At 35.7% G+C, this 16,355-nt stretch overlaps 1 protein-coding gene across 3 annotated transcripts in view; it reads right to left on the reverse strand.

Annotated features, from left to right (window-relative positions):
• XRN1 (5'-3' exoribonuclease 1) overlaps positions 1-16,355 on the reverse strand; it is a 161,142-nt gene that overhangs the window by 41,120 nt on the left and 103,667 nt on the right. For all 3 annotated transcript variants that reach the window (XM_045851055.1, XM_045851056.1, XM_045851057.1), the window contains exons 28-32: positions 14,286-14,342; positions 14,021-14,153; positions 11,491-11,560; positions 2,498-2,705; positions 1,341-1,436 (exon numbers count right to left, since the gene is read on the reverse strand). In XM_045851055.1, coding sequence (XP_045707011.1) covers positions 1,341-1,436; positions 2,498-2,705; positions 11,491-11,560; positions 14,021-14,153; positions 14,286-14,342 — 564 coding nt within the window. The remainder of the gene's footprint in view (positions 1-1,340; positions 1,437-2,497; positions 2,706-11,490; positions 11,561-14,020; positions 14,154-14,285; positions 14,343-16,355) is intronic.

Consider the following 16,355-nt stretch of genomic DNA (forward strand, 5'->3'; position numbering starts at 1 on the left):
GCTCTAACTCTTTAAGGATGTTGTTCTCTAAGGCTAAGTTATTGGATCTCTTCTCTATCTGCATCTACTTCCTTGGTTATAGATAATTAGAGAACAGTTATACAGATACATACATGCATATGCATATATGTAGATGATGACTCCCAAATTCTCTCTCCAGCTTGGACACCCTCCAGGAGCTTTGGACTTAATGGCCAACTCTACGTCTGCGCTTAAATGTTTACTATACATCTCAAACTCACCATGTCCAAAGCTGAACTCTTACTTAATCTTCTCCTACAAATCTACTGACTCACAATCCTCCCCATCATAGTTAATAGTCACTCTGTCCTTTTAGTTACTCAAACTTTAGGAGTCACATCCTTTAATCCATTATTTCTTTTACCCACATACCTAATTCATTATCAGCTGGCAATCCCTCCAAATATGTCTAGCATTTGACCACTTCTCACAGGTTACTATTAACCTGGTCTAAATTCATAGGGTAGGCACTCAATAAATACGTGTTGTATGAATAAATGAATGAAAACAAAGCATTCCTGAAGATGGAGTGGTTAGCAGTACCAAATATATTAAAGAAGAAAAGAGGTTTTGAAAATCTGGAAATGGATTATATTTAGTTAGAAATGATTTATGGATGATCTAAGGAAAACTTGTAATAGCATATTGGCAGAGGAGACCTAGGTATTTTGTCACTATCTTTTTATGTTTATTTTACTATCATTCCCTTTGCTATTTTCCCCTAATTCTGATAATGCCACCATCATCGGAGGATTTTACAATAAATGAGGCCTTCATGGTGCAGACTGCTGATTTATAAACTTGAAAGAACATCCCTTCTTGACCTAAGCTAAGAAGATAGGCCAGTAACATGCAAGAAAGGTATAGAAATTCAATTCTTTTCTTCTGTCTTTTTTTTTTTTTTTTTTGGTCTGAGTCTACTCTCTTAGCAGAATTTCTTTCCTCTTCTTTATCAAGGAATGTGAATTTGCTCATTCATCTTTGAGACAATTAACTGCCAGCATAAAACTACACATTCAAGTGGAAATAAGTAAGTTAATGAGTGCCATTAAGGCCTTTGTTCAATTTAAACATAGTTATTATGATTTTGTAAACAACTGAAAAATCCAAAACTGATTTAAAAGAAAAAATTATTTATATTCTCATTCACTGGTCCAAAACATTTTATATGTAGCTGAATGGAAGTATACAAATTCATGATCAAAATTGTTATTTCTATTTTATGAGATTAAAGAAGAAAATTAATCACTGCATACCTGAAAAAACATACAAAATTACAGGTTTTAAAGTCAGATATCCATCAAAAAAAGTATACTAACCTTCTCTTGAAAAGCTGGCTGAAAGTGCTGAACCTTTCCAGATCCCTGTAAGGACTGCCAAATGTTGCAAAATTCATCATCATCTTTAGTAGTTACCTGGCAAAACACAAGGAATTTCTTAAGAAAGTGAAACATGAAAAAAAAAGAGTATTATAACAAATGAAATAATTTATTCATTAAAACTATTTAGCATGGGAGAGGATATCTGAGTTTCATTATCTGAAATCTCAATTCCTTTCTTCTGGAGCTCAGTATAGTAAACATAGGAGTAAAAGGGCTTCCTTCATATTTAATTGGTTTCGACTTGCTCTACTGGAAAGTATTTAATGTATAACAAATGCTGTGAAAGATTATATTGAATCAATATATCACCACCAACACATTCTTTTTCAATGTACTGACATACTATCTCATTTAAACTAACATCTAATAAACTTATTTTAAAATCTTCGTCTTACACAAAAGTAATGTAATCGATTAAAAATCAGCTATTACTTATGAAGAACTGATTTCATGCACATTAAAACCCTGCAAAAATATGCAACAAAATTTAACAGTAGCTACCTATGACATTCTAGAGGATTTTTGCTTCTGGTTCCTTTGCTATTACCTACTTATCTGTGTTTCCTAATTAGCTATAATAAGCACGTATTATTTGGATTAAAGAGGATGGTAAGATTTGTGGTCACAGAATTAAATAAAGGTATGTGTCCCACACAAAACAACTCAATTTTTGTTCCCAGGAAGATGAATAAAGGGAATTACCCATGACTTACATGGTGGGAACTTGAAAATTGTTTTTGATGAACATGATATACTCATCTCCCTTTCAAATTTATGTCATTTTTATAGCAGATATCATAGGATATTTCAGTTACATAAAAAAATTTTAATGTTAGTTTGAAAGTAGATATATAAAGAGAAAAAGGCATTTTCAAGATTATTTTTTAAATAAATTTCTTCTTTAATAGAACTGTAATTTTACAACATAGGCAGGTAGAATGCTATCAGTAGCATTCTCCACTAGCCCATTAGTTAAAACAAATCTGGAATTGACTCAAACCAAAGCTTTAAAAAAATTAAGTCAAATTTAGTTTCTATTTACAGTGCACCTGTGATTTGTGAAGGAGGTAGAAAGAAATTAAAGATAGTCTTACTTGTGAGGGAACAAAAATTGATTGAGGGGAATGGTTCAGGACTCCCAAATGCCCAGACGACACTGATGGATTTGAGCTGTAGTGATTCACAGCTGGCTGTGGTTTTACAATGGCTGTCAACTTCTGATTTCCACTTTCAGAGCGACTCCCATGAGATAGGTTCACCAAGGCACTTGTTGGCAGTCGATAACCCCTACCAGGTGAGCACCTAAAAGTAAAAAGTTACATCACATTCAGAGTGAAATGATACTGAATATTCTAAGAAGATTAATCAAGTAATTTTTGGGTGGACAGTATATAATTTGAATCAGTAAGTATTACCTTTCAATTCACTAAAACAACTTGAAATCATAGAAAAATCTCAGTTTATAAGGTGACGCATTTCTGAAGAGTTTCCATATAGACTGTCAGTGATACTAAGTGGGAAAAAACCTGATCTAGAGGTGTAGTTTTATGTATAAAAGTGTGTATGTGTGTTAGGTTGCCCACAGAAGGCCTACAATGTAACAGCTGAGAATGACTAAGTTTATGAATTAAACGTCAAACTTCTTAAAATGATGGTGGTTTGTATAGTTTGGGTTAGGAAATCGCAGAAGCTATCCAAGTGTGGCGCCATTCTCAGTATGACTCTATCTACACAACAAGGCAAATGTTAGCTTTTATCACATTTGTCTCCTGATCAATTGTTGAGTCCAGTCCCTTTTCATTCTCATCCTCCCATCTTCAAGTACTAGACTTACAAAGGTTTAAGAGAGAAATATTGGTAATTCCCTTCCTTCTTGACCATGATAAAAGTGTTAAAGATTAAAATAAGCCTTCTTTCATCAAAACTGTTCAACTCTATCACTTGTTATTTTCTAAAATAATTTTCTTATACTGCAAAGTTATGAAGTAGTACACTTATTTTAGGAGAACTCTCTGTAAAATGTGTAGGAAATGGTTTTGTGAGAACTGCACTTGAAAATTCTGCACTATATAAAAGAATATACAGGAGGCAGGTAATCTTTTACAGAGTTCTTTATCAGTCAAAAAAATCAGTGCCTCTACCTAGGAGGGGAAAAAGAGACTGACAAAAAAGTTAATTATCATAAAAATAAAATTTCAAAATTATTGAGACAATGTTATTCACAACCAAACATGTTTAATGAAAAATAAAATCAGATATGGGATGCAGACTCTCCTGCTACACTTGAAGACTGAAACAGTAGTCTTTGGGTAACAGGAACATTCAAATTGCAAAACAATAATAATAGAATTCCAAAGGTGATCATTTGGTATAAGAACTGATAATTATGATTTCATGCAAAGAGGCTAAAAAGCCTGTTTTGATTTTTTTAAATTTTAATACCCACAAATCAAAACAGAGGAGGAAAAGGAAAACTAAGCTAAATTTAGTTCAGTTTTCCCGTCAGATTTTAGAAAAGAAAAACAGAAAGCATTTCATTTAATCAACACAATAACCTAGTAAAGTTTATCTTTATTATACATGAGGAAATTGAGAGTCAGAACGCGTTTAACAAATGTACCCAAGGTAACACAAAAGGTACGTAAGAAATCCTACATTTTCTAATATTCCATGGTACCTCTCATTCTATCATATCTTTCCCTGGAACTTTAAACTTTCTTTCTATTAGTGTTCCCCCAAAACAGATGTGAACAAGTCTCAACCATGTTAAATTAAAAACAAATAGGAGAAGAAAGCTGGAAAAACCACAAATATATAGAGATTAAACAACATGCTACTGAACAACTATTAGATCAAAGAAAGAAATAAAGATCAATCAAAAGATACATATAGACAAATAAAAATGACAGCACAGCACACCAAAAGTTTTAGAATGCAGCAAAGCTGTACTAAGAGAGAAGTTTAAGGTATCACAGGCATGCCTTAAGAAACAAGAAAAATCTCAAATAAACAAATCTAACATTACACCTTAAAGAACTAGAAAAATAAGGACAAATTAAGCCCAAAGTTAATAGACAATAGAAAAAAATTAATAGAGCTAGTTCTTTGGAAAAAAATAAAATCAACAAACCTCTGGCTAGACTGAATAAGAATGAAAAGACTCAAATAAAGTTAGAAGCGAAAGAACTTAAAACAAATATCAAAGAAATACAAAGGTTTATACAAGAATACAATGAAGACTATATGACACCAAATTCAATGACTAGAAGAAAAAATTCTTAGAAATATATAACCCTCTCAGACTGGACCATGAAGAACTTAAAAACGTAAAAAGACCAAGTATTAGCAAGGAGGTTGAAACAGTAATCAAAAACCTCCCCAAAAACAAAAATCCAGAACCAGATGGCTTCACCAATAAATTCTACCAAACATTCAAAGAAGATTTAATACCCATCCTTCTCAAATTGCTTTAAAATATTGAAGAAGAGGGAATATTTCCTAACTCATTTTATGAGGCAAACATTACCCTGATACCAAAACCAGGGAAGGACAACACAAAAAAAGAAAGTTATAGGCCAATAACTCTGATGCAAACATAAATGCAAAAAAAAAAAAAAAAAGCAAGCAAATCGAATGCAGCGATTCATTAAAAGGATAATGCATCACAGTCAAGCGGGGTTCATCCCAGACTCAAGGCTAGCTCAGCATGTGCAATTCAAACATTGTGATACACATTAACAAATAACAGAAATCACAATCATATCAATAGATGCATAAAAAGCATCTGACAAGATACAACATCCACATATAATTAAAACGCTCAATAAAATGAACATGGAAATCAAGTACCTCAATGTAATAAAGGCCACATATGGCAAACCCATAGCTACTATCATACTTAATGGCGAAAACAAAAACTGAAAGCCTTTCCTCTAAGATCAGGGACAGGATGTCCACTCTCACCGCTGTTATTCAAATTAGTACTGCAAGTCCTAGCTAGAGCAATTAGACAAGAGAAAGAAGTAAAAGGCATGCAAATTGGGAATGAAGATGCAAAACTGACTATCTGCAGATGACATGATTCTAGATAGAGAAAACCCTAAAGACTCCAGTCAAAGACTATTAGAAACAAAAAATAAAAACGTAGTAAAGTTGCAGGATACAAAGTCAATATACAAAAATCCACTGTATTCCAATATACTAACAATGAGACAGCAAAAGAAATAAAAAATCATATCTACAAATGCAATGACAAAAAAAAATATGTAGAAATAAGTTTTACAAAAGACTCCAGCCAAGATGGAAGCATAGGTAGAAATACTCTGCCTCTCTGTCCAACCAAAAGAAGGACAACAACCAATTTAAAAACAAAAAAGAATCAGAACTGCCAGAAAATCGAACTGTATGGAAGACCCACAACCAGGGACTTAAAAAAGAAATATTCATCCAAACTGGTCAGCGGGGCAGAGAAGGGCAGCCAGGGTGTTAAGGACACGTGATAAAGTGGCGGCTGGCAGACTGGGTGGTCCCACACTTGTGCATGGATAAACCAAGGAGAACAACTGCATAAACTGGGAGTATCGGGAGCCAACCAACAGCTGACCTTTGACACAGTCAGGTTGGATGAGACTCATCTGCACAGCTGAGGCGACTGTGGCTGGATCTCCTGTCTATCTCTTCCTCTATGCCTGTCCCTGCTAGCAATAGGGGGTGGGATTTTTAGATACCTGTATGTTATAACAAAAAGTCTGCACGATGCCTCTGATTCTGCGTGAAATGATTTGCTGACCACGGAATAGAGACCCCTAGCAACCCTAATGTTGCCTGCTTCCCCAACCTGGGAAGTTAAGGACAAAATTAAACTATGGGCAGACCAACTGCCAGAACACTGAAGGAAGCTGTTGCTAGGCATGTTTCTTAAGGAGTCACCACTCAAATGCTTAAGATTCATTAGAGCCACTATCCCTCCCATACCCTGGACAGGAGTGTAAAGAAGCAAGGAGTCCTAGTTGAAAATAATAATCTCAATACATGGAAGTGAACACAAAACATGGCCACCCCAAGATGTGGCCATGGTTTGTTACACAAACCAACCCACCCCAAGATGTATAAATCAAAAAACCTAGGCAAAAAAACAGTTACCAAACCAAGACAAATTTAACCTCAATGGACAATAGTTGATTTCTATATACTTATAAATCACCTCTTGCACCCTTTTAATTTAGACCAATCCCTAGAATCTTAATAGATACCTAGTTACTAATTGGCACCTGAAAGTTTGTGCCAGTATAGCTTCGTTGGCTATCTGACTGATGACCCTCTTGGTCAAAATAACCTCTGTTTCATATGGTTGATCTGTAGGACCTTCTGTACTTTTCGGTTATTTCTTTGTTTAACATGATGGATCTGTAAAACCTTCTGTGTTTTTTGAAATTATTTCTATGGTAACCGTTTCTGTTTTAATAATCACACTATGCACTGAATGTTGCATAACCTTCCCTATTAAAATAAAGATGATTTTTCTTGGTGAGTCAGTCGGGCCCAAAAAGCCTGGCTGTCCTCCGGCACCCCATCGGGTGTTTCCCTTCATTCGCTTCCTCTTAGCCATGCATCCTTCGGGGACCCTGAGACGCTGTCGAGGCTGGACCCTGGCACGGGAGAAACAAGTGGGGAGAGAGACAGACCATGCAACCCAGGGTTCCAGCACAGGGAAATAAAACCTCAAAACCTCTGACTGAAAAAACCTGTGAGAGTTGCGGTGGCCAGAGAAGCTCCCAGACTCACAGGAGAGTTTATTGAAAAGACCCAGAGGCTCACAGAATGTACACAAACCAACCCACCTGGGAATTAGCACCAGAAGGGCCCAATTTGCTTGTGGGTAGTGGGGGAAGTGACTAAAAGCTGACTCAGAGTTGAGCAAGCAGCATTGTTCCCTCTTGACCTCTCCCTCACATACAGAACCACAACGCAACAACATGGGTTGCCCCACTATGACAAATATCTAAGGCTCTGCCCCTTATTATGTAATAGCTGTGCCAAGACAAAGAAATGTGGACCAAATGAAAGAACAGATCAGAGCTCCAAAAATAGAACTAAGCAATGAAGAGATAGCTAACCTATGAGATGCAGAATTCAAAACACTGGTAATCAGGGTGCTCACAGAATTGGTTGAGTACAGTTGCAAAATGTGGGAAAAAGTGAAGGCTATGAAAAGTGAAATAAAGGAAAATGTACAGGGAACCAACAGTGAAGAGAAGGAAACCAGAACTCCAATCAACAATTTGGAGCAGAAGGAAGAAATAAATTATCAACCAGAACAGAATTAAGATGCAAGAATTCAAAACAATGAGGAGAGGCTTAGGAACCTTGGGAACAACTTTAAATATTCTAACATCCAAATCATAGGAGTACCAGAAGGAGAAGAGGAAGAGCAAGAAATCGAAAACTTATTTGAAAAAATAATGGAGAACTAACCTGGCAAAAGAAATCAACTTCCAGCAAGTCCAGGAAGCTCAGAGTCTTCCAAAGATGGACCCAAGAAAGCACACACCAAGGCACATCATAATTATATTACCCAAGATTCAAGATAAGGAAAGAATCTTAAAAGCAGCAAGAGGAAAGGAGAGAGTTAACTACAAAGGAGTTCCCATAAGGCTATCAGCTGATTTCTCAAAAGAAACCATACAGGCGAGAAGGGGCTGCAAAGAAGTATTCAAAGCCATGAAAGGCAAGGACCTACATCTAAGATTACTCTATCCAGCAAATCTATTATTTAGAATGGAAGGGCAGATAAAGTGATTCCCAGATACAGTCAAGTTAAAGGAGTTCATCATCACCAAATCCTTATTATATGTTAAGGGGACTTATCTAAGATAAAGATGATCAAAAATATGAACAGTAAAATGACAACAAACTCACAGTTATTAATAAGCACACCTAAAACAAAAATAAAAACAAACTAAGCAAACAAGTAGAACAGGAACAGAATCCCAGAAATGGAGATCACCTGGAGGGTTATCAGCTGGGAGAGAGAGAGGGTGAAGAATGGGGGGAAAGGTACAGGGAATAAGAAGCATAAGTGGTAGGTACAAAATAGACAGGGGGAGGTTAAGAACAGTATATAAAATGGAAAAGCTAAAGAACTTATATGTATAACCTATGGACATGAACTAAGGTGAGGGTGGGGGGGTGGGGATGTGGGTGAGAGGGGGTTGCAGGGTGGAGGGAAATAAAGGGGAGGAAATGGGACAACTATGCTAGCATAATCAATAAAATATATTTTTAAAATATTTTACAAATAAGCTATGCACTGCAAATACAAGATATTGTTGAAAGAAATTAAAGACACAAATAACTAAAAAGGTGTTCTGTGTTCATGAATTGGAAGAATTAACATTGTTAAAATGGTCATATTACCTAAAGCAATATACAGATTTAATACAATCTCCATCAAAACATAGATGGTATTTTTCATAGAAATAGAACAAAAAATCATCAGATTTGTATGGAACTACAGAAGAACCCAAAAAGCAAAAGCGATCCTGAGAAAAAAAGCCAGAAGTTATTGTACTACATGACTTCCAATTATACTACAGAGCTATGATAACCCAAATAGCATAGTATTGGCAGTAAAACAGACACACAGACCAACAGAACAGAACTGATATTCCAAAATATACTCACATGTATATCAGCAAATAATTTTCAACAAATAAGCCAAAAACACACAATGAAGATAGGAGTGCTTTTGTAATAAATGGTGTTGGGAAAACTGGAAAGCAACATGCAAAAAAAATGAAATAAGGCTGCAATCTGATACCACACACAAATATTAACTCAAAATGGATTAAAAACTTGATCATAAGACCTGATACAATAAAATTCATAGAAGAAAACATAAACATTAAACTTATGATCTCAGAGGGGTTTTTGTGAATTTGACCCCATAGGCAAGGGGAAGTAAAAGCAAAAAATAAATGAGTGGGACTACATGAAACCAAAAAGCTTCCGTACAGCGAAAAAAACTGACAACAAAAGGACAACCAATTGAATGCGAGAAGAGATCTGCAAATAAAATCCCTGATAAGGAGTTAATATTCAAAATAAACAATGAACAACAACAAAAAGAAATCTGATTAAAAATGGCCAGAGGCCTGAACAGTCATTTTTCCAAGGAAGACAAAGAGATGGCCAACAAACACGAGACAATGCTCATCATCACTAGTTATTAGGGAAATACAAATCAAAAACACAATGAGACACTACTTCATACCTGTTAGAATGGCTATTATCAATAAGACAAGACACAGCAAGTGTTGGAGAGGATGTAGAGAAAAGGGAACCTTGGTACACTGTTGGCAGGACTGCAAATTGGTCCAGCCACTAAGGAAAACACTATATCGGTTCCTCAAAAATTTAAAAATAGAGCTGCCATATGACCTAGCAATCTCTTCTCTGGCTATATACACAAAAAATTGGAAAACACTGTTATAAAGTATGTAGCCCTATGTTCATTACAGAATTATTCAAAATACCACAATATGGAAACAATTTAAGTGTCTTTCAATCAATGACTGGATAAAGAAGGTATGTTACATATGTTTCTCATGGCTATACTACTCAGCCATAAAAAAGAAAAAACGTTGCCATTTATAACAACACAGGTGGATCTTGAGAGTATCATGGTAAGTGAAATAAGTCTGACAGAAAAGCACCAAAATCATATGACTTCTCTCATATATAGATATAAAAAGGCAGTAACAGAATAAACAACATAGACACAGACATCAGTATGGTGATTATCATAGGAAAGGGGGTAGGAACAAGTAGAATGGGGTACAGAGGGGATAAATGGTGATAAAAGACTAGACTTTGGGTGGTGAACACACAAAATATACAGATGAGGTATTACAGAATTGTACTTGAAACCTATATAATTTTATTAACCAATGTCGCCCCAATAAATTCAATTAAAAAAAAAAAGAACAGACAAACTCATAGATACAGACAACAGAAGGCAGCTACCAGCTAGGAAGAGGGCTAGGGGGAGGGCAACAAGGTGAAATATTTGGTGACAAAAGGAGACTAGACATTGGAGGCTAAGTATACAATGAAATACACTGATGTTGTTTATAAAGTTGCATACTGGAAACTTATACAAAGTTACTTAACCAATGTTACCCTATAAATTTAGTAACAATGAAAATAAAAGCATAATAAAAATAAATTTAGAAATAAAATCAAAACCAAAACAAAAAATAACAACCCAATTTTCTACCTCTAAACACCTTAACCTCTCATTATCTTTTCTCCCCTTCAGAGTTAAACTTCTCAAGGGTCATTTCAATTCTTTGTCTCTCCTTTTACACCTGCCATTCATACTTCAAACCACCCCCATCTAGCTTGAGCACCCACAATTGCATTAAAACAGATAATGAAGACTTTATATGTTACTAAATTCAAAAACATTTGTATTCCTCAAGTTATTTAAACATTAAAAAATGCAAAACTGATCATGCCACATCTCTGATTGTGATGGCTTGACCTTGCTTTAAGGATGAAGACCAAGATACTAAGATTCTTAACATGCTCTGAAAGATAGCTAAAACATTCCCGTAGTGTGGTCCTTGCTTTCCTCTCTTATTCTAATCTTACCCAGTTACTGAACTTCAGAGACACTTGCATTCTTTTAGTTTTCTGAATGAGTGAAAATGTTGCTGCATATGCTATTCCTTCTTCTTGACTACCTGTGATTTTTCCTCCATCTTGCCCTAGTTAACTAGTGTTCATTCTTCAAGTCCCATCTTTCTGGAACTATCAGATCGGTCATACTTTTATAGAAACCTGAACTTCTTCCCAGGACTAGTCAAGATTTAATTAATTAATAGTTTAATCAGTTAATTATTTCCAACACTGAAACAAAAGCTTCACAAGGGTAGGAAAAAATGTCTTATTCACTGTTACATCCCTAGTAACAAGTACAATGCCTTGCACAAAATAGGAACTCAAACCATGGACAAACAAGTTATAGAAAGTCACTGGCTATATGGACATATTCATAAAGTATAATTATCATCAGGAAACAAACCTTATTGTTAAGCCTCCAGGAAATTCTTCATCAAATAATACTTCAAATAGTACATCAGCTTCTCTATTAGCTATTTAAAAACGAGAGAAAAAATCATATGATACAAAATCAACATGAGTTTTTGAAAATGTAAGAAGCATTAGATCTACCAAGTGGTGTGGAGAAATATAGATAGTAAGGAAAAGTAAGTAAGTTCACAGATTACCTTGCTTGTATCAATTTAAAGTAAAATATCTTAAATCAGATGCTAATAATGGCATCGTTAGCTTATTTCTCCATAGAGGGAATTATACTTTTCTCTTTGCCTTAGTATGTTTGAAATTATTCATACTAAGTTAATAAAAGAGGTAACTTTAGATTTTGCAATTTAAAAGGTCTTCCAATAATACAGACAAAAAGACAATGAAAATTTGAAAACCGCAGCAATGCAGAGAATGGAATGGAAAGAATGGATATTTTATTAGAAAGAAGTGGCAGGAGTTTGTGACCTATGTAGGTAAAAAGAATGGAGATGCTAAAGACTCCAAGGCTCTGGCTGATTATGACATGCAAGACTATGGATGTCTTAATTGAAACATTGAGTTTCATGAGAAAGACATTCGTGCAATAAATTTAGGAGCAAAGAAGAATAAATTTGGCAGAGAGCATGATGAGATATATCCGGAAAGATTAAATTTACCTGTAACTCCAAGGTAAAGTGAAATAATTAGCTACAATGTTTTGAACTCTAAGTGCAAATTAATGAGGCACATAGCTTCAGAATTGACTGATACACTCCCCCCCCCCCATAACCTCCCCCACCTTTCTGTCATATCGGTTCTGTTTCTCTAATAAAATTTCTAATATTGTGTTAGCTCCTGGTATGGGTGGGAAGATGGCCCCCTACTCCCAGTCCCTCATTGCCCAGGTGAAACTAGGTCTGCAGATCTCATCTGGTTGTACCTTTCAATTTGACATTTTTACTAAAAATCTAAACTCAAGAAAATCCACCTTTTAGATATCCACTTCCTGTCTGAGGGAAGGGCCATTTCCTCAAAATATTATTGACCTTTGTTCATCCCCTCAGTGTGGAGATGACCATGGAAATAAGGTCTCAGCTGAGGCAAGTAATAACAAATATTCCCCTGTCCATTCCATGTACATGGCAGACATGGCTAATCAACGATGGAGCTCTTTTCTACTCGGTAGATGTAACTTTAAAACCCTTCTCAAGACAAAATTCTAAGCAGTCACTATTACCAGCAGTAGTCAGAAGAAAGGAAACCTCCACATTATCAGATTTCTAAGGCCCTCATCAGGACAACCGAACTGGAGTACAATCCAGTAAGCTCAGTATCTGAAAAGCTGATTCAGGGTCTGAGCAGACCACAGCAGGAGGGATGCTTCATTACACCCATCTGCCCCTTTCCACACCTAGCCAAGACCCTCCTCTCTCCATATCCAGCAGCCAGAAATATATCTAAGAAAGGGTTTTTAAAAAAAAAAAAATCAGAGAAGGAAATTCTCTTTTAGAGTGAAGTAAGCAGGGAAGACCCTAAGAGGATGTGAAGATGAAAAATGTGGAGAACCAATGCTCAATGTTAGGTAAGAATAAGGTAAAAGTTCAAATCCCAGCTCTGCCACTTATCTGTCAAGTGAGTGAACCTCTCAGGTAAGAAAATAACACCTGAGAGCTAAATGCAAAATGTAAAAGTGCCTGGCACAGTGTTGGCACTAAATATGCAGTTCTCTTAGGCTTATGGCCTGCCTGTTCTTCCTCCTTTCTGGACAGGAAAACCATGGTTGAAAGCCTGGGCCAGGGAGGGACAGTGCTGCCAGCACGGGGCCCCTCCCACCTGACTGGCTGCTCTGTGCTAGGTGGACTTTTTTGTCCCTTTCAGGAATATTGCTTCCCTTGTCTCTCCACTCTCTCATTTTTTTGGTAAAAAATACAACCTAAAATTCACCATCTTAACCATTTTTAAGTGTATAGTACAGAAGAATTAACTATATGTACATTGTTGTGCTACAGATTGATAGGTATGTTTTATATACATAATCTAGCTGTATCAGTAAAATTCAAAATAATATGCATATTTAATTCAAATCTTTTAACTGTAAATGAGCTCAGATTTCAGGTTTGGTTATTTCTCCATAGAAATCAAGAGATTACAATGACAATTAAGGTAAACTTCTGAGCAAGATTAGATGAAAGCCTAACTAATGAGAAACAGTGAAAGATTTCTCTTAGTTTCATGAAAATATGCACATATGCACCAAGGTCTTATATAATTTTAATGTGTTATATATAAGCTACCAAATTTTCATCAGTCCTTACTCAACTTCTCTTTCTTTTACTCACTCCTAGATAATTACGCAAGACAGGAAAGAATGTCCTCTGAAATCTAAAATTTAAAAAAATGAACTGAAACATAAAAAGATTTAGTTCCCCCCCTAATTTATAGTCATTCTCTGCTTAGAAATGACACAGAAATTTGTTTTACTTGACAACAAAATGCAGCTGACAACACGTCAAGCACTGAGATATTACCCCCTTTAATTCCTATGATGGTTCCCCGAAGGCCTACTGGCACTGAGAAGTTCTCTCTCACATTCACAACGCGATCAAAGAGGCGAAATTCTGCATTCCGGTCAGGAATGACTCCGTGTTGCTGTTCTAAAGGCTGAAGAGAAGAAAGCTTTAATTGTTATTATTAACTCTGATTTTGAAGTTTTTAAATAATTTATTGAAAACATTTTTTCCTTCCATACTTTCAAAGTAAAAAGAACGTAAAATTCTCTAACAGAAAACTTACTCTGTACAGCAAATGGGGCTTTACTGTCACGCGTACTTTCTTATTATTCTTTCTTTGCTGAGGAAATAAAAAGTTTAAAATATTTATATCTGAAGTTCTTCAGATGCAGTAAGGAGGAATAACAAATTCTTACAGTAAAAATTTTAAAGTATAAGATATATAGAAAAATGTGAAATTATGAAATATACAGCCTGATTAATTTTTATAATATAAGTGTATCTATGTATAGCCACACCTGCTTTGAGAGACAAAACATTACCTTAGCACAACATTTGATGGCTGCCAGATGGAACGGAGGTCGGGGGAGCATGGGTGAAAAGGTCAGGGGATTATGAAGTACAAAGGAGTTACAGAGTAGCCACGGGGATGTAAAGTTCAGTATAGGAAATGGAGTAGCCAAAGAACTTATATGCATGACCCATGGACATGAACAATGGTGGGGAGATTGCCTGAGGGAGTGGGGGTGCTGGGTGAGGGGGACAGTAGGGGAAAAATCAGGACAACTGTAATAGCATAATAAAATATAATTTAAAAAAAAGCAAAAAAACCCTATATTCCCTTCCTTTCCTGTTACTACCCTTCCCAAAAGTGACTTTACTTCTAATGCAAAAGATTAGATTTGTCTGTTTTAAACTTTATGTAAATGCTATCCTATCAAATGCCTTTTTCACTCAAAAAATTATATACAATGGTCAACAAAGACTTTCTTTTAAAAGGTATAAAACACTGATCTATGACAACACCATGGGTTTTGTGGCTATTTATAAAAAGATAGTATTAGTTTAATACAATCTTTGCTTTTGGAATCTATTGTGAAACTAGCTTTGATATTTGAATTTTTTTTTTTTTGGTTTTATTTATTTATTGTTCGAGAGAGGGGAGGGGGGAGAAAGAGAGGGAGAGAAACAGATCAGCCCCCTCTGGCACACACCCTATCCAGGAACCTACACCTGTGAAGTTTGAATTTTTGATTACCTAAAACATGCTGGAATAAGCCCTGACTGGCTCAGTGGGTTGGGCTTCATCCCAGAAGCCTAGAGGGCACCAGTTCAATTCCCAGTCAGGGCACATGCCTGGGTTGCAGGCCAGGTTAGCAGTTGGTGGCGTGTGAGAGGCAACTGATCAATGTTTCTCTTGCACATCAATGTTTCTCTCCCTCACTTTCTCCCTCCCTTCCCCTCTTTCTAACAATAAATAAATAAAATCTTTAAATGAATGAAAGAGAGAAAGCTAGCTAGCTGGAAGACTTTTGTACTGTCTTTGCTACTTTTAGTTCTGTCAACTCACACTTAACTTGAATATCAGCTTCCTTCTATCCATGAGATGGAACAAATACTGTCTGTTCTACATAATAAAAATGTGTGAATGGTTTATACCCACTGCAATCTACGGCTACTACTCAAATTTAATTTTTTTGACGTAAATTCTTACATAATAAGAAAAATGACAGCAGTTTACTTAATTGGCAGTCCCCTAGCTTTAGAACAGAGGTTATGGAAGTAAGTACAAAAGGACGTAATACAGCCCTGGCTACAGGGATCACACACTACAGAGTTCGTGTATTTATACAATGTAAAACACTTCAGCCTTTAAACAGAGCCTATTTTCTTTTATTTTAGAGACAGTTCATTTATTCTTTCAACAAATCTTTACTGAGTTCCATTTATATACCATGCATTGATTTTGGTGATGAGAATAAAACAGCAATCTGTTCTTTTATTCTAGTTGAGAGAGACGTAAGAGAAACAAAATAAAGGAAATATAGAGCATGTTTGAAGATAAAAATCATAGCAAAAAATAAAGCAGTTAAGGGAGATGAGCAGTGTGGGGAGTAACTGCAATTTTAAATAGGGTGAAAAGTGAAGGCCTTTCTGACAAATTGCCTGTTTCCATACCAGAAGGACTAACAGAGTAAACTGGTACTCATAGACAACAGCAAAAAAATAGAAAGAATAAAGAAATTTGAAAACTACTTTAAAGAGCAAACCCAAGAACTATGCCTGGAGAATTGCATATTTAAAAAAACCCATATATCCCTAAGCATTAGATATCCCATACATATATCTAATA

Source organism: Phyllostomus hastatus, unplaced genomic scaffold, assembly GCF_019186645.2.
Source record: "Phyllostomus hastatus isolate PE091 unplaced genomic scaffold, TTU_PhHast_1.1 phas_contig_86, whole genome shotgun sequence".
Classification (NCBI taxonomy): Eukaryota; Metazoa; Chordata; class Mammalia; order Chiroptera; family Phyllostomidae; genus Phyllostomus; species Phyllostomus hastatus.